Raw genomic sequence first — 27,246 nt, forward strand, 5'->3', positions numbered from 1 at the left:
ATTGTTGAAGACAGACAAGCAGCTTCAAAATACAAATGTGAACAGCACTCTGTGTCCAAAGAAACACATTTTCTCTTTAATAAAAATATTCTTGAGGGATGCCTAGGTGGCTCAGTGGGTGGAACATCCAATTCTTGGTTTTAGCTCAGGTCATGATCTCAGGGTGGTGGGACAGAGCCCCAGTCAGCCCCCAGCTCAGTGGGGAATCTGCTTCCCTTCTCCCTCTCCTTCTTCCCCTCCCCACTCCCTCTGTCCTTCCCCGACTCATGCACTCTCTCCCGAAAATAGAGGTCTTTAAAATATATATATTCTTGATTTTAAAGAACGTTAAGATGACTTTTTAACTTCAAAATGTCAAATCCTGAGAGAATAGAATGATTTCCGAGAAGACGTACAGAACACTGGTAAAGAACCAGAATTCTTTCTTACCTCCCACATGTACACATTATTCTTAACCTGAGATCTTTTTTTCTTATCACCAACAAATGGCCCAAACTTTTTGCCTTTTAAAATTGGTTTAGTGGCCCAGACACCTAGAAAATGAAACAAATATTTTTATCATGTTATTGTGGTTATTTTAAAAACTGAAGTATTACAGTCAATTCTGTTTCACAAAATAGTTAGAAGGCTAACAAGATAATGTTAAATCAATGGAGAGCAAGTGAAGTCAAATGAAATTAAGTCTTCCACAAAGATTTTTCTTTTTCTTCTTTATATTCTTCTGTATTTCCCAAATAGCCTGTAGAGAACCTACATTGTTTGAGAAGTAGGAAAGAATGTTTTATATTTGTTTCTATTTTTAACAAGTAAAATTGCTCAGACGGTCCAATCACAAATACCTGGAGAACAGAACACCACAATCACAACAACTAAGGGGAAAAAAACCATGAGAAAGGAATGAAACTAGAAATAATTATTTAGACTCCTTTCTACTCTTCTGTAGATTTCATACAGTCTCTACTGCACATGAATTGCTTTTAGAAAGGCTTGGAATGCTGTTTTATGGATAAATATTTTTGAAGTTTGTTTGCTCAAAATGGAACACACTTTCCTCTGCCATCTCCAGCTAAGTCTCCTGAAAACTTAGCTGCTGTAACAACTCACTTTGCTGAGCTTCAAACAGCCCAGAGCTACACCTGCCGCTACTCCGTCATATTCCTGGTGTGTTCTGTGCATGGACCAGAAGGCAGGCAGACAGGCTGAAGAAGCTTCAGGCAAAATGGCAGAAGACAGCCCTGGAGTCAAAGCAACCAGCACCGAAGAGGTGACACTCACTGACGACAGCCCTCTGGACAAGTTCCCTCATCTGCTCTCAGAGAATGCACAGAAGGAAGGTAGAGGCCTAGCCAGTCTTGCCCAGATAGGAGGCTCAAATTTCACTTTTCTGTAGGTCTACAAATCCAATTTGATAACAGAGCTAACAATCAGTTAGTGGAGCTATACAACCTACCACTTTCGTGTGAATGATACAATGTAAGTACTTACTGAAGTCCATCATGTGTCAGGTACTACAGACATAAAGATAGGCAAGAAACAATGGCACTCACAATCAATGAAAAGGGCAGATGTGAAAACAAATACAAAATAATGAAATCAAATATAATAACATACATTCAAGTTCCACTGGAATCAGAGAGGAAGGAACAAATACACTCAGTAGAAAGAAAAGGCCCAAGGAACAGTGGGAGGGAACACTTGGCTAAGTCACAAAGGATGGTAGATGGGTGTGTGGATATTTCTGGCTTAGTTTTATAATCTATGTCCACCCTGGATTCTTGACTGGAGAAGGCAGCGACACCACATAATCCTCTAAGTCTAAATGTAAATCTGTTTCTTTTATGATGAGCTACCTACCTTAAATGCTCTCAAAGGATGCCTGGATACAGGCGGTTCTCCCCCCAGCCCCCTCCACCCTCTGTGACCCTGGTCCTCACCAATCCGAGTCTTGTCAACAGCAGATGGGAAAAGCCTCACTTCCTCCGGAAGTCCTCGGAGCACATGTTCAGGTACCTCAGCCAGGCTCTCAGCAGCTGCAACAGGCTCAGTGTTCTGCAAGTCAAGAAACAGAAGGATCAGAGCGGAGGGAAGCAAACCCAGTCAGCTTTTTTCTTTTCTGGTCCAATAAGCAAATATGCAAAAATGTAACTGAAATCTGAAGCTGGCAAGCCAGAGCAAGGGGACCATGCTGGGAGCATTTCAGGAGCTGCTCTCTCTGATGGCTGCTGGTGAGTCTCTAAAGGAAATTACTGCAACCTTCAAGCATGTCTGTGTCAATCTATTTTGTTCCAACCACCTGTAGTCATTTTCCAAATATGTAAATATCTGGCACCATAATGTTTTTACTCCCACAGAATCTGAAAGTAAACACCTTACTTTTAAATCAAAGGCTACCATCAGCATTTTAGAACATTTAAAAAATAAAAATCAACACTCTCTACTTTAAAGAATACTTTCGGCACACACTATAAAGGACCTGCCAGCCAGCCAGACCCCACCTCATCTATGCTTTCATCCCTCCAGCAACAATAACCCCCTTGAATATTCCAACAGGAACACTACAACTTTTTCCTGGGCCCTCAATGGAAATGTGACCTTTCCAGGAAACAGTAATTTCCTACTTATATCAAGTCACTAAATTAACAAAGTCACCAGAATATCACAGTCTTAAGAGATAGAGAATATTATACAATTACCAACCAAAATTCACTTTAATCTTAAGAAATAAGATTACTATTAAGTATGAATATAAGGGAACAGAAAGGGGAAATCTGAGCCAACTGGTAAAACAAAACTGTTATTTTAAAAACAACATTCAAACAAATAACATTCAATGCATAACATTCAATCAAGGAAAACCAAATGTCTTTTAACTGCTACCCCATGGGCCCCAAAGAACCAGTGCATATCACACCACCAGTAAGAATGATGGGTTCTATAGTCTAGGTTTGTTTTTGTTTTTTTTTTTTTCACTCCAAGGGAAACATTTCTCAAGGACTTTCAAAGAAGCCAAAGTAGGCAAAAAGCAAACTCCAACCTAAAGAGCTTAATTTTTCCACAATGAAGCTCTTACAGCTTTTAAGAATGTTTTGTGCAAAGATGAGAATATCATCCAAATTTGTGTGCTCCCAATATGTCGATTTTTTTTTTTTAAGTATCAATAGGCTGCTTCAAGAGAAATAAATCCCACAGCAATGAGCAATTCATTATGAAGGTGTACTCTGGTCTGCTCTGAGTTGGAATGCACACAAGTGGGTATCTACAGCCTGAGAGTCATTTCTCCAACAAGGCAAAGCTGACAGTGTGGACACTTCAGAAGCACAAATGCTTTGATCCTGCTGGATCTGGATCTACAGCTTGGTCCTGACAATATCACCAAACACAAGTTAAATGCCTTGCAAAACATGGGAATATCAAAACTGCTCCAGAAAATGGGCCTTATGGTATTTTTTTTAAAGATTTTATTTATTGATTCATGAGAGAGAGAGAGGCAGAGACACAGGCAGAGGGAGAAGCAGGCTCCATGCAGGGAGCCCGACCTGGGACTCGATCCTGAGGCTTCAGGATCACACCCTGGGCGAAAGGCGGCGCTAAACCGCTGAGCCACCCGAGGTTGCCCCTTATGGTATTTTTAATTAGCTAAAATGTGAATAAATTTAGGACACAAACTTCTCACTTTTAAATATAGTACCCCCATTTTTAAATGTTTAATTGATTAAGTTATCTTGGAAGCATAATTTTTTTTTCCAATGGAGGAAAAGGTGTGAAATTAGTCGTCAGTATCCTAGGCTACATAATAATTATTTTTAATACTGATAAATTAAGCAAAATTAAGAAGAGTCTCAGCCAAAGCTCCAAGTCCTATCAGCACATGCCTATTTAGCAGAGTGAGAGTTTTCCTCTTCTTCTCAGGTGGGACCCTGACCTAACATTCAAAAGGATTTGACACAATTTAACCTCCCCAAGAACTTGGAAAAGACAGTGTGCCAGCTACTCTAACTGATACTTCCAGGCACTATGACAATAATACTAACAAGCTGATATTTCCTGAGAAACTCCTGGGGGCCTCAGTGCAAAGTGCTGCACTAACAGTCTTCTATGCATGACGGCATTTACTCCAAACAGCTCAAGGGACAAGGACCGACACTGCTTCTTCCATCCCCACCTCCACTTTCTCCCCCAACTCTCATCCCCAAAATACACAGAGTGGAAGAAACTGAGGCTTAGGAAAGTCGTCTAAGTTGCCTAAGGCCAGGATTTGAACCTCTGTCTGATCCTGAGCCCAAGTTCATAACCACTGTGCTATTTCCAGTTAAGATTCTCCTGGATACGGTCGGAGGACCTAATGTAAAACATGGCTAACTATAGTTGATAGCACTGTATTACAGGACTGAAATTTGCAAAGAGGGTAGAACTTCAATGTTCTCACCAAAAAAAAAAAAAAAAAGGAAAAAGGTAAATATGAGAGAGATGGATGTGTTAATTAACTAGATGGTTAACAGATCTCAAAATACCACAATGTATACTTTAAATATCTTACAATCTGTCAATTATACCTCAATAAAGCAGGAAAAAAAAGAAAAGAAGATTCTGCTGGAATATAATTTGAGAACCTGTGCCCTAAAACTTTCAAACTTCCATGGAAGGGTCAGCAGGAAATGGCTCCTAAGGGAGGAATGGTCATTCCCATAGGAAATTTCTAACTTAGTGTAATACGAAGATCATGTATGTTAACATGTTGCTACACATGTAAATATAAAACACCTCAATAGAGCTCCCACAGGAAAAAAGATAAGACAAATTCCTATGCATTTATTTACCTGCCTTTCAGTGAGTCCATGTTTTTAAATTTGGGCTCATTTAACTAGGGGAGGAAACTTTTTTTGTTTATTTTAGTATCTTTCACACAACAAGACTCAACTAAATTCAAGGACCCCAAACACAGCAAGCCAACCCTGGCCAACTCTAGGAACTTCCTCTCCCCTTCCCAGCTGCAAGGCTCTGGCTGGAAATTGCCTCTCCCTTTCCTTATTTTTCCTTCATAGCCCTTACCACAATTTTAAGTAATTATTTGTATAATTATGGGTTTAATGTAGCTCCCCTGATAAACGAAATGAAGACAGATGGTGTCTATCTTACTCAGTGTTGCATTCCCAATGCTTAGCAGTAGACGTGACATGTTTGTTGTCACTTGAATACTTGAATGAGTTAATAATTCTTATAAACAGAACTGAACCTTTTTTGGGGGGGAAAGGAGGGCTAGAAATAAATAAAATAACAGAGTTACCAATCAGAAAGCATTTTCTCTGTGTGCCTGAATTTCTTGAATTTGAGGTAGGTATATTTCTGAGTCAAGAGAAGAATTCTTTTTTAGAAAATGTGATATATGTTCTCAATTCTAAGTAGCCAATTTACAAGTAAACCTTTGGAACAAAAGAATATTTAAAAACAATTTCTCTCCCCTACATACTTATAAACTGGGATCTCATTTTTATATACATGTGTGTGTGTGTGTGTGTGTGTGTGTGTGTGTGATATCCTTAAGGCATTAGATACAATATAATACTCTAAACAAGGTCATCCTGGTTCTTACACTAAAGATCACAATTTGATCCTCAGAGTATTTCCCAGATTAATTTTCTAAAAGAAAGTGCGGCATCTACCCAGTTCCTGAATCCCTTCTATTGAGCCAGGCAACATGTTAAGCATCTCATTTGCCTTAACAATGTGTCACTCTAGCGAGGAAGACAGGTAAAATCAAGCAAGGATATACACCGCCTAGTACTTACTGATGCTTGAGGAAAAACCAAGCACAAGAAAGGACACGGTGACAGAGATGGGTAGCGTGCTTTTTGGACAGAAGCACTTCAAGAAGACCTCCCCAGAAGTGGGAAGGGCACCGTGTGACCGTACAGGGGGCAAACATGCCCAGAAAGGTAATCAGCAAGGATGCTGGTAATCCAGCAAGCTTGGTATGCTCAGAGAACAGACAGGCAAAAAGACCAATGTGTCAGGAGCAGAGAAGGTGAGGGAAAAGCAGCTAGAGCTGAAGCGGCAGAGGCAGGCAGGGGTGGTACCTTAGGAGAAATGATCACCCACTGAACTGCAGAGACTATCAGGAGTAGAGGCCAAACTACAAGCTCCAGGAAGGAACCTTGGCTGCTCCTTTCTCTGGAGTGGCCTACAGACCCCCCACCACCCTATCCTGGCTGCCCCAGAATAAAGGCACGTTCCCGTTTCAAGGGTTTCTGACTTGAATCACATGATGAGCACAGAGGACGTTACAAGGACTTCTCTACTTTCCTATTATGTAACAGGAAACCTAAGAACTGGTTATTTCACTCCTTAGTGTAGTATAGCCTCCAAACATGTATCAGTGAGCTGAGCTCGAGCAGTATATGTTAAATTCAATGCATTAAACTTAAGCTAATTCAATAAGTTACTCAGTTATTAACTATCAGTTGATCTCATTAAATCAAGGTCTCCAACTTCCTAACTCAAACTCAGAGAAAGTCAGCATCCCCTCCCCTCCTCAACTCATGGCCAGGAGCAGTTCTCCTTCATTCTTTCAGTCTACCATTTGATCACTTACACTTCCTGAGAACCTGTTCCAGGATGGCACTGCGCTGCGCGGTGAAGATATGATGGTTAACAGAGCTGATCCAGGCCCCCTCATCACAAAGCTCTTTTAGAGGAACTGTTGTTTCCTTTCCCTACTACCAAATACCTTCCCTTTGGCCCATGATGACCTCCTCATGCTGGATGGCAGGGGAGCTTCAGGAGAAGGACCTTTACTCCTTCCTCTGCGCCAAGCTCTGGGCTGACCATTTTTCCTTTATTACTTCACAACAATCACAGCTAACGTTGATGGATACTCAGGACACAACTCAGAAACTCTTCCCAGCTCTTTTTATACCTCATCTCATTTAATCTTTGCACCACCATTCCAGTGGCGGTGCTTTCACTTTCCAGATGAAACTGAAACTTGCCCACAGTCGCAGGTAGCGAGTGGCAGAGCTAGGATTCAAACTCAGACAGTCAGGCTTCAGGGTCTGGATTCTCAAATATGTTGCCACAGAGCTGTCCTGTCAAGTACCTATCCCAAGCCATGTGGTTTTAAAGCAGTAGAGCCAAGATAAAATCCAGATGGACTCCAGAGTACATATTCCAACCACAAAGCCAGTGGGGTCTCTCACGATCATCCAGGGCCACCTGTCGGGGGCCCACAGGTCAGGGCTACTTTTACAATCATACTAAGATGTTACTTGCCTTTTTCACTCTCAGGTGAGCAGAGGGGAGTTTTCCAGGGGTTATGGCAAGTGATGATGTCATCAATTCCACTGGCTAATGGATGTGTGATGGCTGGGATAAGTAGCTTCTGATCTCAAGTTTTAAAATTTTCTAATTTGTATTTTAAAATTTTCTGATCTATGAATAAAGCTTGTAGTCTTACTCCTGAACTAGGTCTATTTCCTGGTTCTGATACTGTAATACAGTAAGATGTTACCACTGGGTAACAAGGACTCTCTGTACTTTTGCAACTTCCTGTGACTCTATACTTCCAATTAAAATTTTTGTTTCAAGGAGGCCTGGCTGGCTCACTCAGTAGAGCATGAGACTCTTAATCTCCAGGTCTTTGAGTTCAAGCCCCAAATTAAGCTTTAAAAAAAAAAAAAAGTGTTTCAATTTCTAACATGGTAAATACCCAGAGATCTAATCCACATAGGCAAAAAGCTTGAGGACTACTGCACTAAACAGACCACCTCTGCTCCTCCTGCACCTCCCACCTCAGGCCTGAGAAGCAGAGAACAAGAGAGATCTGAGAGACCAACTGGAGAGAGGATAGAAACCAAAGAGGAGAGTGAGGATGGAGGGCCTGGACTGCACATTTGAGTCCTACCTCCCTTACTTGACTACAACTGGAGGGGCTGCTCCCTACAGGCACATGGGGTGGGGGGGTTCATGTTAAGGGTTTCACTGTGAATCACTAAAGGAGAATAAGCAAAATAGATGAGAACAAACTGGGATAAGCAGCTTCAAAGACAATAAAAGGCAACAACTTACTGTTCAGAGCTCCTGCACAGGTGGGAGAGAAAAGCAGAAGACAGATCCCACCCTCGACTCAAAGCACCACTAAGGGGGAGAGGGGACCCCCCCCCCACACACACACACACACACAGGCAAGAGCCATAAGGGTACCACTTTGCATTCATGCCCTAGGCCTCCCGCCCTGCCCTAAGGAAGCCTGTCTCCACTGTCCTACCAAGCAGGATTTCCCAAGACTCCATAAGAGCACATAGGCCACTTCTTGGGGCACTTCGTACTTTGTGAGCACTTACTTGGTCGGCCTGTTTAAGGGTCTCCCCACCAGAGGCAAGTTTAGGCTGCAGACACAGGGGGCAGGTTCTATTTCACTCGTCACCGTCACCGAACCCGGTGCCTGACACAGGATGCCTCGCTCGGAGCAGTGGTTGCTGCAAACAAACACACATGTATCCGGCAGTCAAGTGCCATGAAGTCTGGGTGCAGAGACGGTTATAAGAGGGTATAGACTCAACTGGCAATGGAGTCCAGCAGAGTGGATGAGATCAGAGAACGAGGCACAAGCGAGGACAGAGCCCTCAGGATGCCACCAAGAATGGAAGGAAGATAAGGCCAGGAGCAATGTCACAGAGGCAGAAGGGGTTCCAAGAACATGGTGTCAGAAAAGCTAGGGAAAAGGTTCAAGGGAGGGGTAGAGGTCAACAGTCAAACACGGCTGCTAAACCTGCAGTAGGTTGTATCGGATCCCTTTCTTTAATTCCCGCCACCACCATCATCCTTCCAACCTGAAATACCACAGCTATCTCCTCTCATCCCACAAATGTCCAGTGAGTGCCCCATGGGCTAGCTCTGTGCTACCTGAGAGCGCAGCCCTGAAGACAAGGCAGGTTCTGCCCACCTGACAGGGTGTCCCCTTGGAATCCGATGAAATCAAGAGTGGGACAGATAAGGAGTAGACAAGGTCCGAGTAAGGAGTGGCTGAGGGATGGGGAAACACTGGGAACCTTTCCCCTAAGATCAGGAACACAACAGGGATGTCCATTCTCACCACTGCTATTCAACATAGTACTGGAAGTGCTCGCCTCAGCCATCAGGCGACAATAAGAAATAAAAGGCATTCAAATTGGCAAAGAAGTCAAACTCTCCCTCTTGCAGATGACATGATACTGTACGTAGAAAACCCAAAAGCCTCCACCCCAAGATTGCTAGAACTCATACAGCAATTTGGTAGCGTGGCAGGATACAAAATCAGTGCCCAGAAGTCAGTGGCATTTCTATACACTAACAATGAGACTGAAGAGAGAGACTGAAGAAAGAGAAATTAAGGAGTCAATTGGACCCAAAAGCATAAGATACCTAGGAATAAACCTAACCAAAGAGGTAAAGGATCTATACCCTAAAAACCACAGAACACTTCTGAAAGAAATTGAGGAAGACACAAAGAGATGGAAAAATATTCCATGCTCATGGATTGGAAGAATTAATATTGTGAAAATGTCAATGCTACCCAGGGCAATTTACACATTTAATGCAATCCCTATCACAATACCATGGACTTTCTTCAGAGAGTTGGAACAAATCATCTTACGATTTGTGTGGAATCAGAAAAGACCCCGAATAGCCAGGGGAATATTGAAAAAGAAAACCAGAGCTGGGGGCATCACAATGTCAGATTTCAGGTTGTTCTACAAAGCTGTGGTCATCAAGACAGTGAGGTACTGGCACAAAAACAGACACATAGATCAACGGAACAGAATACAGAACCCAGAAGTGGACCCTCAATTCTATAGTCAACTAATATTCGACAAGGCAGGAAAGACTCTCCAGTGGAAAAAAAGTCTCTTCAATAAATGGTGCTGGGAAAATTGGACATCCACATGCAGAAGAATGAAACTAGACCATTCTCTTACCCCAGAAACAAAGATAAACTCAAAATGGATGAAAGATCTAAATGTGAGTCAAGAATCCATCAAAATCCTAGAGGAGAACACAGGCAACACCCTTTTTGAACTCAGCCACAGTAACTTCTTGCAAGGTACATCCATGAAGGCAAGAGAAACAAAAGCAAAAATGAATTATTGGGACTTGATCAATATAAAAAGCTTCTACACAGCAAAAAAAACAGTCAACAGAACTCAAAGACGACCTACAGATGGGAGAAGAGATTTGCAAATGACCTATCAGATAAAGGGCTAGTATCCAAGATCTATAGAGAACTTATTCAACTCAACAGCAAAGAAACAAACAATCCAATCATGAAATGGGCAAAAGGCATGAACAGATATTTCACAGAGGAAGACATACACGTGGCCAACAAGCACATGAGAAAATGCTCTGCATCATTTGCCATCAGGAAAATACACATCAAAACCACAATGAGATCTCACCTCACTCCCATGAGAATGGGGAAAATGAACAAGACTGGAAAACAACAAATGTTGGAGAGGATGTGGAGAAAGGGGAACCCTTTTGCACTGTTGGTGGGAATATGAACTGGTGCAGCCACTCTGGAAAACTGTGTGGAGGTTCCTCAAAGAGTTAAAAATAGAGCTATCTGGGGATCCCTGGGTGGCTCAGCAGTTCAGCACCTGCCTTTGGCCCAGGGCGTGATCCTGGAGTCCTGGGATCAAGTCCCACATCAGGCTCCCTGCATGGAGCCTGCTTCTCCCTCTGCCTGTGTCTCTGCCTCTCTCTCTCTCTCTGTCTATCATGAATGAATAAATAAAATCTTTAAAAAATAAAATAAAAATAATAAAATAAAATAATTTAAAAAGGGGGGTAGCTGCGGGGACATCTTAGAGAAGATCACACACACAGACACTTGGACTTGAAAGATGGCAATGGCCATGTGCTAAGGACTGAGCATTTCCGGGGAATACCCCAAGGAAACAAAGGCTTGGCATGTTTAGGAACAAAATGACACACTGTGGCCGCGTCAGAGTGGGAGAAAGTCAAGGCGGCTGCCACCAGAACCTACAGAACCGTGAAGGCCTGGGGAGAGACTGGAGTGCATCTGGGGAGTGGTGGGACACTGCTAGAGGGTCTTGGGCAGGGGACTGACATGATGTGATGGGAAGGTTTTCTGGTTTCCAGCCTCTTCTATATTCAACTTCCCTAAACCCTCTGCCTTCTTGATCAATCATCCTATAAAGCAACTGCCTCAGAACTCTTTTTAAAAACATTCTAAATAAAACCCAGTAGTTACTCTACTGGTTTTAGAGTCCTTCAAGGTTCAAGAGAAGCAAAGTAAATTAGGTCCTGAGAGCTCTTCTAACTGGCCATACCCCTTCCCCTGGTCCAGAAGGAAGGTTATGCTGCCTCCTAGTGAGTCTGCCATGGTTGAGACTCGGCTGCCAAACCTCAAACCACTTTACTTTCACCAAGGTGGCAAACTTTGGAGCCACAGGTTTTCAGGTCACATGGAGTTTGTCTGGTCTATCCACGGCTTTAAAAAAAAACTAGAATTCTATTGGAAGAAATCACAGAAAAATCCCAATTTTACTCTTAAAGTTCCTCCCTGGTCCCTACAGGCCCTTCACTTTGGAGGTCCTCCTTCTCCTTAGGGTCTTTCAACAAGTCAGGCTTTTAGCTGACAGGGCTCCCAGACCACACTGATCCTTCTTGCCCTCAATTCTTCTGACCAGTCAAGATCTTCTACATCCTTCCCAGGTCAAGTTCAAATCCCAGTTCATCCATGAAGACATTCCAAACAACTCCTGGTTAACTGCCCACCTTCCTGACTTCCTATATGGTCAGGATTATGTAGTATAAATACAGAACTCAAGGCCTGCAGAGAATGGTCCCATGGGGAAAGAGATGGTCAGCAAAGCAGATAATGAGGGGGTTTCCGTGATAATCCAAACAAGCAATGCCTTGGTCTAAACTAAAGCACTGACAGTGCTTAGAAAGTATGTTATAGAGCAGAATCCACACTTGGTTTCCAGCTAAAAATAATGATGATAACGACAACACTTGCACAGTGTTTCTTATTTGCCAGGCGCTGGCCTTTATGTTTATTAACTCATTTACTCTTGACCACAACCATATATGGTAGCCACCACTACTATCTCTATTTAACAAGTAAAAGAGCAAATACTAAAGCGTCAAGTGACTTGCCCAAGGTCACACAGCTGGAGTGGCAAGCCAGGACTGAGGTGGAATGTGAGTCACCAGACAGCAAAGGGGAGGAAGAGCTAAACAATCCTACAACCTTTTTCTCTACCAAAGCATTAATAACAAAAACTATAAGCCTTCTTGCCACAGTTATACGAGGAAATGTTATCCACATTACTAATTCTTTTTCAAACTTCAGAAATAATGTATTTTCATTCAGAAAGACAAGGCCCCAGATCTCATAAAAAAATTGCTAATTTATCTCATAGAATACATGATTCAGAATGAAACTTAAGTGCCACCATTATTAAACATGTTAATTTTCTGAACTATACATTCATTAATTGAGGTTTAAGTCCTAACACATAGGAATCACCTTACTTGGAAGTCTCTTTCTAAAAAGTCTGAAAAATCAAATTTGCATTTATAATTACTTATAAAAATGTAATTCTAGGGGTGCCTGGGTGATTCAGTCAGTTAAGAGTCTGCCTTTGGCTCAGGTCACGATCTCAGGGTCCTGGGATTGAGCTCCACATCAGGCTCCTTGCTTAGCAGGGAGTCTATTTCTCCCTCTCCCTCTGCCTGCCACTCCCCACTGGGATGTGGTGTTTATCAACCTGGCACTGGATGTAGGTATTTATCAACCTGAACCTGCTTGTGCTCCCTCCTTCTTCTCTGTAAAATAAACAAAATCTTTTAAAACTGTAATGCCATATTAATAATATGCTAAAACATGGTTTCGTATTTCAATTAAAAGTACTTTCAATTTTTATACCATATTTGGCAATATCTAGGATTAGGAAAAAAGTGGGGAAGATAACCTAAAATGAAAGAGAGTCATTCACGGTTTCGCCAAATCTTTAGAAATACAATTATAAGCAAATTTATCTGGATGGTCAGACTGTCCCCCATAAAATGTCCTCTGTGAAAGGAATAAATTATTGATACCTACAACAACATGGATGAATTTCAAAAACACGATGCTGCTCAAAAAGGAGACAAACACAAAAGACAAGTGCTAATGATTCCACTCGTGTGAAATTCCAGAACAGGAAAACACAATCTACAGGGACAGAAAGTCAATCAGTGCTTGCCTGGGCAGGGGCTGAGGGGGCGGGGGGACACTAACTGCAGAGCAGCTAGAAAGAACTTTCGGGGCAGTGGAAGGAGTATCCTACATCTTGAGAGCACTGGATGTAGGTATTTATCAACCTGAAGACTGATACACTTCAAATGAGTACATTTTAATGCACAAATATTATACCTCAAAGAAGTTTCTAAAGTAAAATAGGGGCACCTGGGTGGCTCATTTGGTTAACCAACCGTCCAACTCTTGGTTTCAACTCAAATCATGATCTTGCAGTCATGGGATCGAGCCCCACATCAGGCTCTGTACTTAGTGTGGAGTTTGCTTCAGATTCTCTCTCCCTCTCTCTTCCGCTCACTCTCTCCTCTCTCAAATAAATAAATAAATAAATAGATAAATAAATAAATAAAATCTTTAAAATAAAATAAGTAAATGACTTTTACACTCTCCTCTTTAAACCATGTCCAAATGAAACTTTAATGGTCCCAGAAAACAAAGGATAAAAACAATGATGCCGAGAAAATTTTTTTTTTCTTTTGAGGCTTTTTTCTGACCCAACTCAAGCATTCCTCTGCTCAAAACCCTCCAAAGGTTTCCCATCTCCCCAGGTAAAGTCTACCTGATCTTTACAATGACCACAGAGCTGAGCCCACACCTCTCTGACCACTCCTTCCTCCCTCATGTGCTCTGCTGCAGACACACGGTAGCCTTAGAACCAGCCTGCCCCATTCCCTACCTCCCCCCCCAGACAGATACCACTGGAATGGAGAAGGTAACTCCACTACAGAGAGTCATGTAGCAGGACACTGGCATTGGCTGCTGTAACATGAGGCTGAACGTACCATCTGAGATAGGCAATATATACCAATGGTTTTATTTTTAAACATACAAAAATAAGCAAGTTTTACTGGTATTTCATTTAAATTTATAGCAGCAACTCTTTTTACATACGCCACACAGGAAACAACCATAAATGTATCTGTTTTAGTCAATTTAATTAAAGCACCTAGTTTCTTAAATATTCAATTTAATCAAAACACTGGAGAGAACCAGCAGTGGCTGTACATCGCTTTGCACTGAGCATATGTCACAGCATATTCACGCTAAGATACATATTATTCTGCCACAGACTAATGATAATCACCACAGTTAATTGTTGTCACCAGCAAAAGACATCTGAGAAGCAGAGTGCTAATACTTTAAATTCTATGAACAACTCTTCTTTGTTTAAACTTGCAAACAAGACTCTTAGCTACTATTCTGGGAGCAAACAATGGAGGGAGGGGATGAAACAAGCTACAGTTTATTGAAACAGCATTAAATTGTGTTTGTTTAAGGAATCAGTATGACTGCAATAACAATAAAGAGATGGGGACACAGAACAAGAAAACCTTCACACCGTCTCTGGAAAACAATAGTAGTCAATAGTTCTGAAATACATTAAAAAGTGCCCTCCTTCAAAAAGCGGCAGGCCCATTAAATTGTCCAACTGAAGAAACTATCCTCAAATATGGTGTTAATCTCAATAATGAACAACATATTACTATCCTCTTGCCCAATAAAGATAAAGGTGATACTCTAAAAAAATAGAAAACAGATCATATCACTGTCTAGTGCCTTTCCACTACACTTAGAATAAAATAAAACTTTCGATGGCCATTAAGGCTTTATGAATCTGACCCCTGCCTCTCCCCAACTTCACCTTGTCCCAGAGCCCACGATGCTTGCCAAGCTCCAGCACCACCACCCCCACCCCCACCTGTTCTGTGTCCTTGAACCAGCAAGCTCATTCCCACCTCCTGCCTTTGCACTCACTACTGGCTAACTCTATCAAGAATTTTCTTTCCCTGGATCTTTGTGTATCTGGTTCTTGGCGATCACTTGAGTGTCCGTTTTAGTTGTTAGACATCTCTTCAGAACAGCCTTCCCTGACCGTGGAACCCAAAGAACCTCCTCCTACCTTCATTCATCATCCTTTACTACACTACTGGGTTTCACGGTCTGCACGGCATTTTTCACTACCTGAAATTGTCTCATCTTCCACTTCTCAACGATCTCTCTCTGACTAGGTAAGCTGCAGAGCAGCGCCCGTGCCTGTCTAGCTCACTGCAGAATCCACAACATGCTGGGGTACAGTCTACGCAAGATGAATGAGTGAACGAATGTACATCCAGAACGTACCATCTGAGATAGGCAATATATACCAATGGTTTTATTTTTAAACATACAAAAATAAGCAAGTTTTACTGGTATTTCATTTAAATTTATAGCAGCAAGATACTGCAACTATGGGTGGCTTCTCCCAATTATAAGAGTTGAATCGGTAGCATCCAGTGATTAAAAGCTTCTTTTATTATTTCACCACATAAAACTTTTTAAAAGTCTGGAAGGTTGAGTTGCTAAACTATTTTGCTACAGGCTACTGGCAATACTAAAGATCATTGATCAGGATGTAGATATGCTGCAATCATAAGCTACTATGTTGATAGAATCAGGAACAACTTAAGTTACGCGAAGATCCTTCAAAAAAAAACTAACTAGGATTCAATAAATCAGAAATCAAAGCAGTTTTATTACCTCATTAGGGCTGAAATTTACACAATGTACCATGTCAATTATACCTCAATAAACCTGGGGGGAATCACTGAAGCTTTACCCAAAATATTACAGTTCTCCTCTCCTCCCAGGTACCTGACAGGGATGGCACTGGCCCCCACCCCCATCCCATCCAGCCCCTAGTCAGATGTGGCCACATGACTAACTCTGGCTAATTAAATGTGAATAGAAGTGATGTATATTGAGACAAAGCCTTCATCATCTCTGGTTCTTGAGCAACCACAACAGCAGATCCACACAGGACACGTAGCAAGAACAAGAAATGAAAGGACGCCACGTTAAGCCCCCGACACTTTGGAGCTGCTTGTTTGTTAGCACAGTATAACAAAGCTTATCCTGACTGATACATCAGTATAGCATGGTGACCAAGGACCTGAGCTTTGGAATCTGACGAGTGACAGTGTGAATCAGAGTTCTATCACTTACTGTTTGAGTGGCCACAGGCAAGCCATGGCCACCTCTCTGGGCCTTCATGCCTTCATCCATAAAACAGATATAATACATACACTTGATAGAATGGTTGCGAAGACTAAATGAGTGAGAAAATAATGGGTGCCTGGCATGTTGCTTAAGCACTCAGTAGAGAGGAGGTGGTAGTAAACTCCAGCATATCTATCTTAAACTACTATGAGCATATTCAAATTGTGGAACTTTCCTCACCACTGATATTCTATAAAGTAAAGCACTCTAAACTCTTTATTCAATGAGAAAGTCATTTGCAAAGTTGTAGATTCTCGAAGTAAATCTAGGGCGGAAAAGGAGGAAAATACTAGAACATCTTCAAAGTTAAATATTGGGATATGAAGCAAGTAAAGTGTATGCATGATTTACAATGAAGAGAAAAGAAAATAAGAGAATGAAGTGGGGGAGTAGAGTGGCTCTCCACTTGCCTGCCAACCAGGCCAGGACTAGGCTGGAAGGAACAAAGGCTCAGAGGCAAAGCAAGCAGAGTTCCAAGGCTTCCAAGCTGGGAAGGTAAGAAAAGGGATAAGTGTTGAGCAGAGAACGGGAAGGAAAAGAAGGACAAAGAACATGTGGATCCAGAGGCTCTGTGCAGCCCAGAGCTAGAGTGAGAGAGAAAGCCTGGGGAGCTACCACTCCAAGAGCACACACCATGGTAAGACTGAACAGTCCAGAACACTGCTTCAATAGTCAGCTCCTAAAGTACCGTGAGTCTTCCAAGTCCACTGTTTCCTCTAAAGAACCCATCTGCAAATAATATGGTCTGCTCACTCTGGGGATCCTTCGGTCCCTAAACCTCAAGCAGCAGACACATATGAATGAATGGTATTGTGCTGTCCAGACCATGCTGTAAGGGATAGATCTGACTGCTAAAATTCATCTAACCAAGGCTGCTCAGTCCCTAGAGAGAATTCATCTGACCCTACAATCCCCATTAAGATTTTAATTAAAAATCAATCTGGTTCAGGGGTGGTCTGGGTGGCTCAGTCAGATATGTGTCTGACTCTTGGGCTCAGCTCAGGTCATGATCTCAGAGTCATGAGTTCAAGCCCCACACTGGGTATAGCGATTGCTTAAATAAATAAACTTAAAAAAAAAAAAATCAATCTGGTTCAAGTTAAAACTTTTTCAATATCTAAATTTTTGCGTAGTCACTTTCATGTTTCTCAAGCACTGATTGCTCATTTTCACTGGCTAAAAATGGGAAGAATAAATATAAGAAGGAAAAACATAAAATGTCCTGAAACAATTCTTAACTTTAAAGAATTACTGAGACAGTTGTTGAAAAACACTCATAGATTTTTATGTCGTGACATAATAATCAGGTCTAAACATCATGCAACTAAAATCCCTCAGATAAGGAAAATATAACTAAAGATGCTGAAAATTTTACTCATAAAAAGTGGACAATTTTTATAATCCAAATAAAAGTTTCATTACTACCAGACCACTTAAATTACATCCAAATCAGAAATGTGCTAACCATTAGAAACATAAGAGGACACTTTTCCACTGATATTTGGCATTTGGCATCAAAGGCAGTCCTCTGCAGATCTGATATTAAAACTTGTCAAAAACAAAATGAAATTGTAAAAGAGCCAAAAAAAGAAAAGGTTATTGCCACAACTCTTTTGAATGGCATATGGACTTTCTCTAAACACAAGGTCACTTGATATAAAAGGGACCATAAAGTGAAAGTGTGAGGTGTCAAACAGGTCAAAAGACGTTAGAAATAAAATATTAGTGGCTGAATACAGCGTAAGAATTAAAGCCTAATTTAAGCCTAAGGGTATAAAGTTGTAGCCACCTGAAATAACTGACTGCTGAACAGTGATGCCCCAAAAGTAACGTCAATATTTGGATTCCACTCTGGAAGCATTCACAATCATTCTAATCCAGAATCAAGGCTCTTCTAACAACAGATTTCTAGAGAAAATCAAGTTCCTTTGGATGACCAGGTTCACATTTATATGGAATCAGTCTTAAGACAAAAAAATAAGTGAAATCACATATATATGCACATAACGTTGATGAACAAGGACTACAAAAATCCACTCTATTCTCTTTTCCCCTCCTCCATCTCACTATTTCAAAAATAATTTGGCTTCAAAAGCATGTCAGTAAATCTGCAAGTTGTAAAATAATAGAAACCATGTGCCCCATGTGTTCGCCAGATTCATTTTTTATGATGTATGGTCCTCCACATTAAAATAAACGTATTTTTGATACAGCAAAATAATGAAAAGAAATCAAAAGAATCCATTCCAAAAATTTCACATCTCTCCGTGCAACACGGAACTGAACTTATTAAATAGCCACCCTAAGAAAACTGGGACTACAGTTAGAAGCACCTATAAGTGCTTTAAAGTGATAAAAAGGTGTCCACAATTTCAGATAATGAGGGATACCAAATGTTTTCAAGTCCAATAGTTTTAAGCTAAGCACTACAAATTAGACTTCACATTTCTAAGGTTTTTTTGCATTTTTTAAATGTGTTTATGACGATCTCAAAAGAGTGTTTCTAACACCCATGATTTTCTGTAACTACAAGTAAAATGATATTAAGACTAGAAAATAAGAATCCTAGTTTAGAATACATTTAGGCCACATAACTGGTTTTACTTATCAGAACACCGCTGAGGCTACAGAAAACTCCACAGCAGAATTGTTTAATTCCTAGGTAGTCCCACACCCTCCTATAAGGAGAAATGCATCTTATATTTTAATGTCTGCCTTCTTGTTTTTATTCTATCCACAGGTTTTTTCAAGGAAATTTTAGTCTCTAAAAATAAATTTCAATCTTCCCTTTACAACCAATGGATAATTTACTAAATAAAAATTATTTTTAAAAAACTATTAAAAATGAAAGCTTAATAAGCTTCAAAACAAAAACAAAAAAATTAACACTACAGTGTGGCAGGGGAAAGGTAGAAACAGAAAGTCTGAACTACGGTCTCAAAGAACCAGTCCCTAGTGCAGGGTTCCACGGAAATGTCAATCCACGCCACAACAGAGCACACGCCACTCCACAAACAAATGCACACTATGAAAGCAATGAACCAGTTAATGGTACTAAGAAATGGAAAGAAAATCTGGGAGAAATGAATGTGTGTGTTTTGATCTTTTAAAAATCAAGAACTGGTCTAGCATCTAGGTAATGTATTTGTATAAATTCTTATTTTTAAACTCACCTGATTCATTTTCAATTCCTGTTGTGTTCTGAAAAGATACACACAACAAAGAAACTTCTTTGATTACATGAGCCCTAAAAAGAAAAACAGACAATTGTAATATGTACCTGCCTACAAATTTACAGTGATTTAAAACCACATACAGAACTGTAGAGTTTGCTCAAAGGGCTATTCATAAAGCAACTCCATGCCAGATCAACTTCAATCTATGCTGAGAGCTTACTTCGCAGATTTATTATCTACAATAAAATAGATTTCTTACTAATCTTTACTAGGCCTTCATTGTACTCTACAATTGAAAGCAGACTCATTAGAATGACATCAAATTTTTGCTGTGAAATTACATCATTTATAAGAAGAAACAGATTAGCTCTGTTAATAGAAACACAAAGCACTGCTGAGTAATTTATTATGCAATGTAAATAAATGTCCTTCTTTCACTTATATCAATACTGTGTTGAATGCAAACACAATTAGACCCTTTACATTATTTAGTTTTTCAAGTTCCTGAAGTAGGAAAGTAGATTTGCTAACATTTCCACGGGGAGTTCTCTTTGAGGAACAAAACAAAACCCTTGTAGTAAAAGGCAAAATGTTTTAATAAAAGCTGTTTGAAAAGAACTGCAGTAATTCCCTTAAAATTTTTATTCAGTATATTCATAGTACACTGAAATGATATGACAAAATCATTTCTTGTCCATGCATATGACATTTATTTCTAAATGAGTGAAGATGGTTCTTGCTGTCGTGCACAACCTAAGAGTCACTGGAAGTCATTCACAATAAATGGAAGCCGCTCCACTTTAAGTAGCACTTCCACGGCGACATGCTAACTGCTTCCAGCAGGTAGACATACACACACATACCGTCAGGAACAGGTCTCCTATTTCTTCATGAACTTGCTTTAATAAATTATCCTTCTTTCCTAGATCCACAAGACTCTACTCACATTGTAGAACTTTACGTTCTAGTTGCTAATAAACCAAGGAACGTGTGGCTTCACAACACCCTTCATCCTAGAATATACTGCCTGCCGGCTATCATAAACATAGTGCTTTAACATTTTGCCCCACTTCATTAACAAGGATGGTTGGGGCTTTCCCCCCACACTCACCTGATCACCTTTAACAATCAGAGGCACTATATTTAAGTCAGGACCTGGGCACCTGAACTAGTGTTTATTCACACTCGGCACAGGGAAATGTATTCTGAAACTTGCATCTTTAGTTAGAGAGCTCAGGGCTAGTGAAACCAATATAAACTCTCAGTAAGGAAATACTCGGTGAATATGATTTCAGACAACTGGAGGTTAGCCCATTAAGTCCATTCCTTTAAATTTTAATATTGAACATCTTTCTCATATATATTTAATATGTCTTTCCTTAGTATACATCTCCTATTGAGCAGAATCCATGCTTTTCTAGATTTGAAATCATTATTATGAGGTTCAACTGTGGATTTGGCTGTCACACAGTGATGAGGTTAGTGGCCTGAGGGGTGTGCCCCTCTGCTCCCTCTATCATCAATGCCTAATGAATGTCATACAGTCCACTAGGAGGACCGTGATGGACAATTTGCAACTCAGAAGTGAATAAAATGTCAGTGGTTTCACTTGCCCTCTTACTAAGCTTTTACGGATGGATTTACTAACATTGGCCACCGGGAGTTCTCTTTAAGGAACAGAACAAAAATTCTGCAGGAAAACGCAAATGCTGTCATGAAAGATCTTTGGCAAGAGCTATGATGCTTTACCATTTCCATCGGTTTGTTGTCTTCTCCTTCCCATGAGGATCACTGGTACCATCATTGCAACTATCACCTATGAAGCTGCTTCTAAGACCAGCAGACACTGTGCTACATTCACTTAAGTTAGCCAGTTGATTTTCAGAGGTAAGTACTAGCATCCTCAAGTAAGAAGTTGAGTTCAAGGAGGTCAGGATAACTCCACCACTCTCATAATGGGTTTCTGCCATTGCTTCTTAACCATATTTCACCAACTGTTTACTCCTGCCTCCCCTTAACACCTACGATGTGTCAACCACTGTTTTCAACAGTAAGCAGAACAATCTCTGCCCTCTAGGGGAACAGATGGCAATAAATTAGTAAAATGTGCAGGAGGTCAGATAACAAAAGTGCTTTCGGGAAAAATAAAGAGGTGGTAGGGACAGGGAGATAGGAATTACAGTCTCTATCTCTCTGCCTGTGACTCCAAGAGTCTGGTCAGAGAAGGCCTCCATGAGAAAAGGCCAACTGCATAAAAACTAGACCTGTGGGCCAGGAAGGTATGAGGAAGGAGCATCATAAGGAAGTAAGAAACTCCCTTCGGCAGTATGCCTGAGTGTTTGAGGAAGGGCAAGGACGGTGACAAGGGCACAGTGAATGAAAGGGAAAGTGTAGGAAGTGATTCAGAAAGGTGTGGGGTGTAAGGTGGGAATGGGGGTGGGTGGGGAGGCAGATAAAGTACGAGTTTTGCAAGGTAAGTAAGCACTGTCCACCAGAACGGCTAGAGCTTTTCCATCAAGGGATGGGAAGTCACTGGGAGGCTCAAGGTGGCACACCTGATGTGCCTTAGGTTGAAGAGACCACAAGGGAGCAGGGTGGGGGCAAGCCAACCTCTCAGGAGGCTCCTGCCCCCATCTACGCAAGAGATGGCAGCGGCGGCTTGGCCCATATAAAGAGGTACGAGAAGTACTCAGATCCCAGATATATTTTAAAAACAGAGCCCCCGAGATTTGCTGCCAGAGTAGCTGTTAGGTATGAAAGAAGAGGAAGTCAGGGAGGACACCAAGATTTTTATCCCAAGGACACAGAAGGATGGAGCTGCCATTTTCTTTCATCAAAGGAGATGCTGACTCCTTCCTCCCATCTGCTTTTCATTGCTTTTTTCCCTTCACTTCACACTTTTCCTCCTTTCCTTCCTCCCCTTTTGTAGTTACAGGCTCACAGGCATGATTCAAACCACTGAGATACCATGGCATCTGGCCTCTAATCCCAAAGAACTCAAATATTAAAGTACTTAGAACATCTTAGTCTTTCATTTGTTATCTCAACTCACTTTTTCTTAATAAAAAGTTACAATATAATTCAGGTTGTTAAATGATTAATAATCTGACTTTCTGCATTGTCTGTTCCCTCTTTGTCCTAACAGGAATGCACTCATCATTTCTTTCCAGAGAAAAGGGTCTTAACATCTTTTTCCCCCCAGAGTTCACTACAAACACATATGCTTGGGCTCTCCTCTCCAATCACTTCTAATCCCAATTGCCAAAAACCAGACTCATTTTTTTTCGCTCCCCTTGACTCACAACATTGTCAAATTATATATCAAAAATATTTTACAGAGTCAAAAGCACTGCAAATCCAAAAATGACTTCTCAAATACTTTAAAAATTAAATCCTTTACTAAACTATACCTAAAAACAAGGGATGTTAAACACAAGAACTGAGACTCTGGCAGTGTCTCTCAACAGAAGACCACTGCATTTTGGACTGGGCAACTACTCCTTGTCTGTCCCTTCTAGGAGGGGCCATTTAACTCTGCTCTGCACCATCAAATGCCAACAGTGCTTCTGATCATCTCGAAAATCAAAAATACCTACAGGTCTTCCCAAATAACCTCCCAGCTGAGAACCCTGAATTATAATAATCATGTAACTAGCTGTAATATGATAATATATTTTAAAACAACTATAGACTCTATAAGCTGCTGCTGAAGTAACTTCCTTAAGGTTCCTCCAGCAGTGCAAAACCCCTGTGAGAGCCGCCTGGCAATCCTACATATTCTCATATTCAGTGTTGACCTCAGCAGTGCCGTTTTCACATACCCACTTAACTAAGATCACTTTTATCATATGTGAGAACCTGAACTAACAATCCTATTAGTGTGGGGGCAGAGAGGAATCTTTCCATACCAATCACTGAAACTCAATAATTCTACCATATTAAAGGGAAAAAATGCTAAACAGTTAAGTGCCTCTGGTTTTCTAACAGTCAATACTGAAAATCTTAAAATTTTCAGAAGCTAAGACTTATCCTACCCTGGATATCTTTTTTCAGTTTCTATACCTGACCAAACCACCTTGAATATTTCTACATATCCCTTCCATTCCAGCTTGCTGACATCTATCAGATAAAATACTTAGGCAGATATACAAATTTAGAGCATGTGAATTTTTATCACCAACTATACTTTGCTAATAGCATACATTCTTAGAAAAGTAAGAGCATGGTCCTGATTTTACAAATCCATGGCTTTAATAATATACATGTACTTAACTTCTCAAGATATTGCTTCCAAATCCTAGGACAAATCATCCTTACAAATATTTAATAATATCATAAAATTGATTTGAGGGGGATTCCTGGGTGGCTCAGCGGTTTAGCACCTGCCTTCAGCTCAGGGTGTGATCCTGGAGTCCCAGGATAGAGTCCCACATCGGGCTCCCTGCATGGAGCCTGCTTCTCCCTCTGCCTGTGTATCTGCCTCTCTCTCTCTCTCTCTCTCTCTCTCTCTCTCTCATGAATAAATAAATAAAATCTTTTTAAAAATTAAAATAAAATTGATTTGATTATATATGATTAGTATCAATACAACAACAATTATTGGGGTCTTTATTTCAATACTGGTTCCTTAAAGTGTCAAAACAACCTAACAACTGTTAGGCTACTATCTCCTGACATGGAGAGCCAGAGACCAGAAAAAGGAGAGACACACCGGACATTCCAGTCCTTGGGTCAGAAGAGCCTAGGAGTCCCTGGCATCTCATTGTCACTCATCCTCTAAAATAAGGCAGATTAAACTAAACAAAGACAGGAGGTAACAGGAATGCAATACCTTAACAGGTTAAACTGTAACATTTGCCCTTTGTAGACTTGTAAAATCTCTAAAACTACATGAGAGGCAAAGTAAAAGCAATAGATTCTTTAGGAGTAGTTTAAATCTGGAAGGAAGGCAGAGAAGTAGGAAGATAATTATTTGATTTGATTTGTATATTCACCTATAAGTCACTATTTTGCAAGTATTCTTTTGGGTCAATTTAACTCTTTTGGAATTATTTGAAAAATAATTAAATTTGCAACATTCAGAGTCACTGGAATTAAGAGACCTAGTATGGTATATTAAAATATAAAAAAAATCATTAATGCACTAAAAAACATGGACTAGATGCAAAGAAAAGTTAAAAAATAATAATTTGTGAAAGAGGCTTTAGAAAGTTTATAGCCTACCTAAGATAAATATTCTAAAACTAATCACAGCTTAAAGTACATCTTTCAAGGTAAATTAATACTAATCACAGCTTAAAGTACATCTTTCATGGTAAATTAATCTTTATAGCAAACAGCAGAGATAATTAAGCGTTTAGCAGAGTAGATTTACAGTGTTTAACAATGCTAACCAAAAGATTCTTGCAATCCAGAAACTCCTAGAAAAATAGTAAAAATATCTAAACTATGCCAACTTCTCAAGAGCAGTTTTTATTAACTCCCAAACACAGCTAGCGTATTTTGTTATTAAAAACTGCTATTTGGGATGCCCGGGTGGCTCAGTGGTTGAGCATCTGCCTTCAGTTCAGGGCATCTCGTGGTCCTGGGATCGAGTCCCACATCGGGCTCCCCACAGGGAGCCTGCTTCTCCCTCTGCCTGGGTCTCTGACTCTGTGTGTGTGTGTGTGTGTGTGTGTGTGTGTGTGTGTGTGTGTTTCATGAATAAATAAAATATTTTTTAAAATAAATAAATTAAATAAAATAAAAACTACCATTCATAATTTCTACCAGAAGAATGGAATCACCAAATTACGCAATCTATGAACTCTAGATATGAATAATAAAAACACTTAGCACTTACTTGGATTAAGCAAAAACATGTAACTCATAAATACAGAATCTACCCCAGAGTTTGCTAAACACAAAATCATTCATTTTTTTTCTAAAATAACAAACACAATTTCACAAGAATAACCATCTAGAACATCTAATTTCGCACTAAAAAATACACCCCAAGTCCTCTTTTAAAAGGCAAATTATGTTACCAAATTAAATAAATGGAAATGAAAAAAATCAAACCCTGTGCATTTATCATCTTAAGAATAAAGTTTGTGTGCACGCATGTGTGTGTACAGAGAAAGAGACTGAGAATACAGCAAAGATTCGGAGGGTGTGAACTCTTGCTTCTCAAAACTGGATATTCAAGTCTTTCCCCATGTAGAACAAGTTCTACCCAAGGCAAAAAAGGCAATTGTAGAACAGAGTATATCACACAGAGGAATTTCCCTATCTGCGAAGTAAGTGAGGAGACACAACGAATAGAACGCTCGTGAATAAACCCATCATTTCTCCAATTTCAATACATCAGTTTCCCCCAGTGAGGCCCAGAACACCAGGAACAAATATCCTAAGGTCTGATTCTCCAAATTCTTGGAACGTGGTGTCCTGACACAATCCTAAATAAGGAAGCACAGACCAGTGAATTTACTCCAGGTGGGAGAATCTGATCCTGACAACAGTTTCCACACAATGGAGGGGAAAAACAGAAAGTCTGTTGTTCAGAACAGCTTCAGAGCCGCAGAAATCCAACAAGAAAATGAGGTTTAGAAAACTTTTGTTTAAAATATGTAAGTTGGGACACCTGGGTGGCTCAGTTGGTTAGGCATCTGCCTTCAGCTCTGGTCATGATGGGGTCCTGGGATCAAGCCCTGCATCAGGCTCCCAGCTCAGAGAGAAGCCTGCTTCTCGCTCTCCTCCCACTCCTGCTATGTCTCTCTCTCAAATAAATACATAAAATCCTAAAAAACTAAAATTAAATTAAAATTAAAATTAAATATGTAAGTTGGGGCGCCTGGGTGGCTCAGTTAAGCGAGTGACTATCGATTTCGGCTCAGGTCATGATCTCGGGGACCTGGGATGGGGCCCTGCGGTGGGCACTGCACTCAGTGGGGAATGACTCTCCCTCTCCCTCTGCCCCTCCCCAGGGCAGGGCTCATGCTTTCTCCCTCTCTCTCTCCTTCTCTCAAATGAATAAAAAAATTTTTTAAAAACAAAAAATATATGTAAGTTAATACCACAGAAGAATGTTAAATAAGAGATCTGCAAATGTGCTAGGAAAGTACTATAAACCCAAAGTTAGATTATGACTTCTAAGTGTTTTTTCCTTCCCTTAGAATATCTCTGCGGAAAAGAGAGATTCAAGAAAAATTTTTAACAAAATACTGCTTCAAGCAGCCATTAATGAAGAGCTAGCTTAGCAATAAATGTACAGTAAATGCTATTTACCATTTATGTAGTTTATGTTATGGGCCACCATTAACATACACTTTCCTTTCTTCTGATTAAATTTATATATCTATGTCATTTTATCGCACTAAACACAGAATTACATCATAAATTTCAGGTTTTGTTTAGGGTTTCTACAAAAATCCCCTCTAATCCCACAATTAAAAATACTGTTTCTCTAAAGAAATTAAAACATATTACTCTCACTTTAACGTCTTACTCTGATATTCTTCCTCATGGTACTAAAAACGCAAGAATCACCGTCAAGGTACTTGGGTGGCTCAGTGAGCGAAGCCGCTGCCTCCAGCTCAGGTCATGATCTCAGGGTCCTGGGACTGAGCCTCACACGGGGCTCCTTGCTCGCAGGGCATCTGCTTCTCTCCCCACTGCCCCTTCCCCTAGCTCCAGCGCTCAGTCTCTCTCTGTCTCAAAAAATACTTAAAAAAAAAAAAGAATCATTGTCAATTT

At 40.5% G+C, this 27,246-nt stretch overlaps 1 protein-coding gene across 5 annotated transcripts in view; it reads right to left on the minus strand.

Annotated features, from left to right (window-relative positions):
- PRDM2 (PR/SET domain 2) overlaps positions 1 to 27,246 on the minus strand; it is a 125,475-nt gene that overhangs the window by 90,789 nt on the left and 7,440 nt on the right. For 3 of the 5 annotated variants that reach the window (XM_041767603.1, XM_041767604.1, XM_041767605.1), the window contains exons 2-4: positions 19,510 to 19,583; positions 1,935 to 2,049; positions 430 to 533 (exon numbers count right to left, since the gene is read on the minus strand). In XM_041767603.1, coding sequence (XP_041623537.1) covers positions 430 to 533; positions 1,935 to 2,049; positions 19,510 to 19,518 — 228 coding nt within the window. In that variant the 5' untranslated portion in view covers positions 19,519 to 19,583. Of the gene's footprint in view, positions 1 to 429; positions 534 to 1,934; positions 2,050 to 8,336; positions 8,472 to 19,509; positions 19,584 to 27,246 lie in introns of all 5 variants that reach the window. The other 2 variants (XM_041767606.1, XM_041767607.1) reach the window with 2 other exon arrangements.

This window comes from Vulpes lagopus, chromosome 8 (assembly GCF_018345385.1).
Source record: "Vulpes lagopus strain Blue_001 chromosome 8, ASM1834538v1, whole genome shotgun sequence".
Classification (NCBI taxonomy): Eukaryota; Metazoa; Chordata; class Mammalia; order Carnivora; family Canidae; genus Vulpes; species Vulpes lagopus.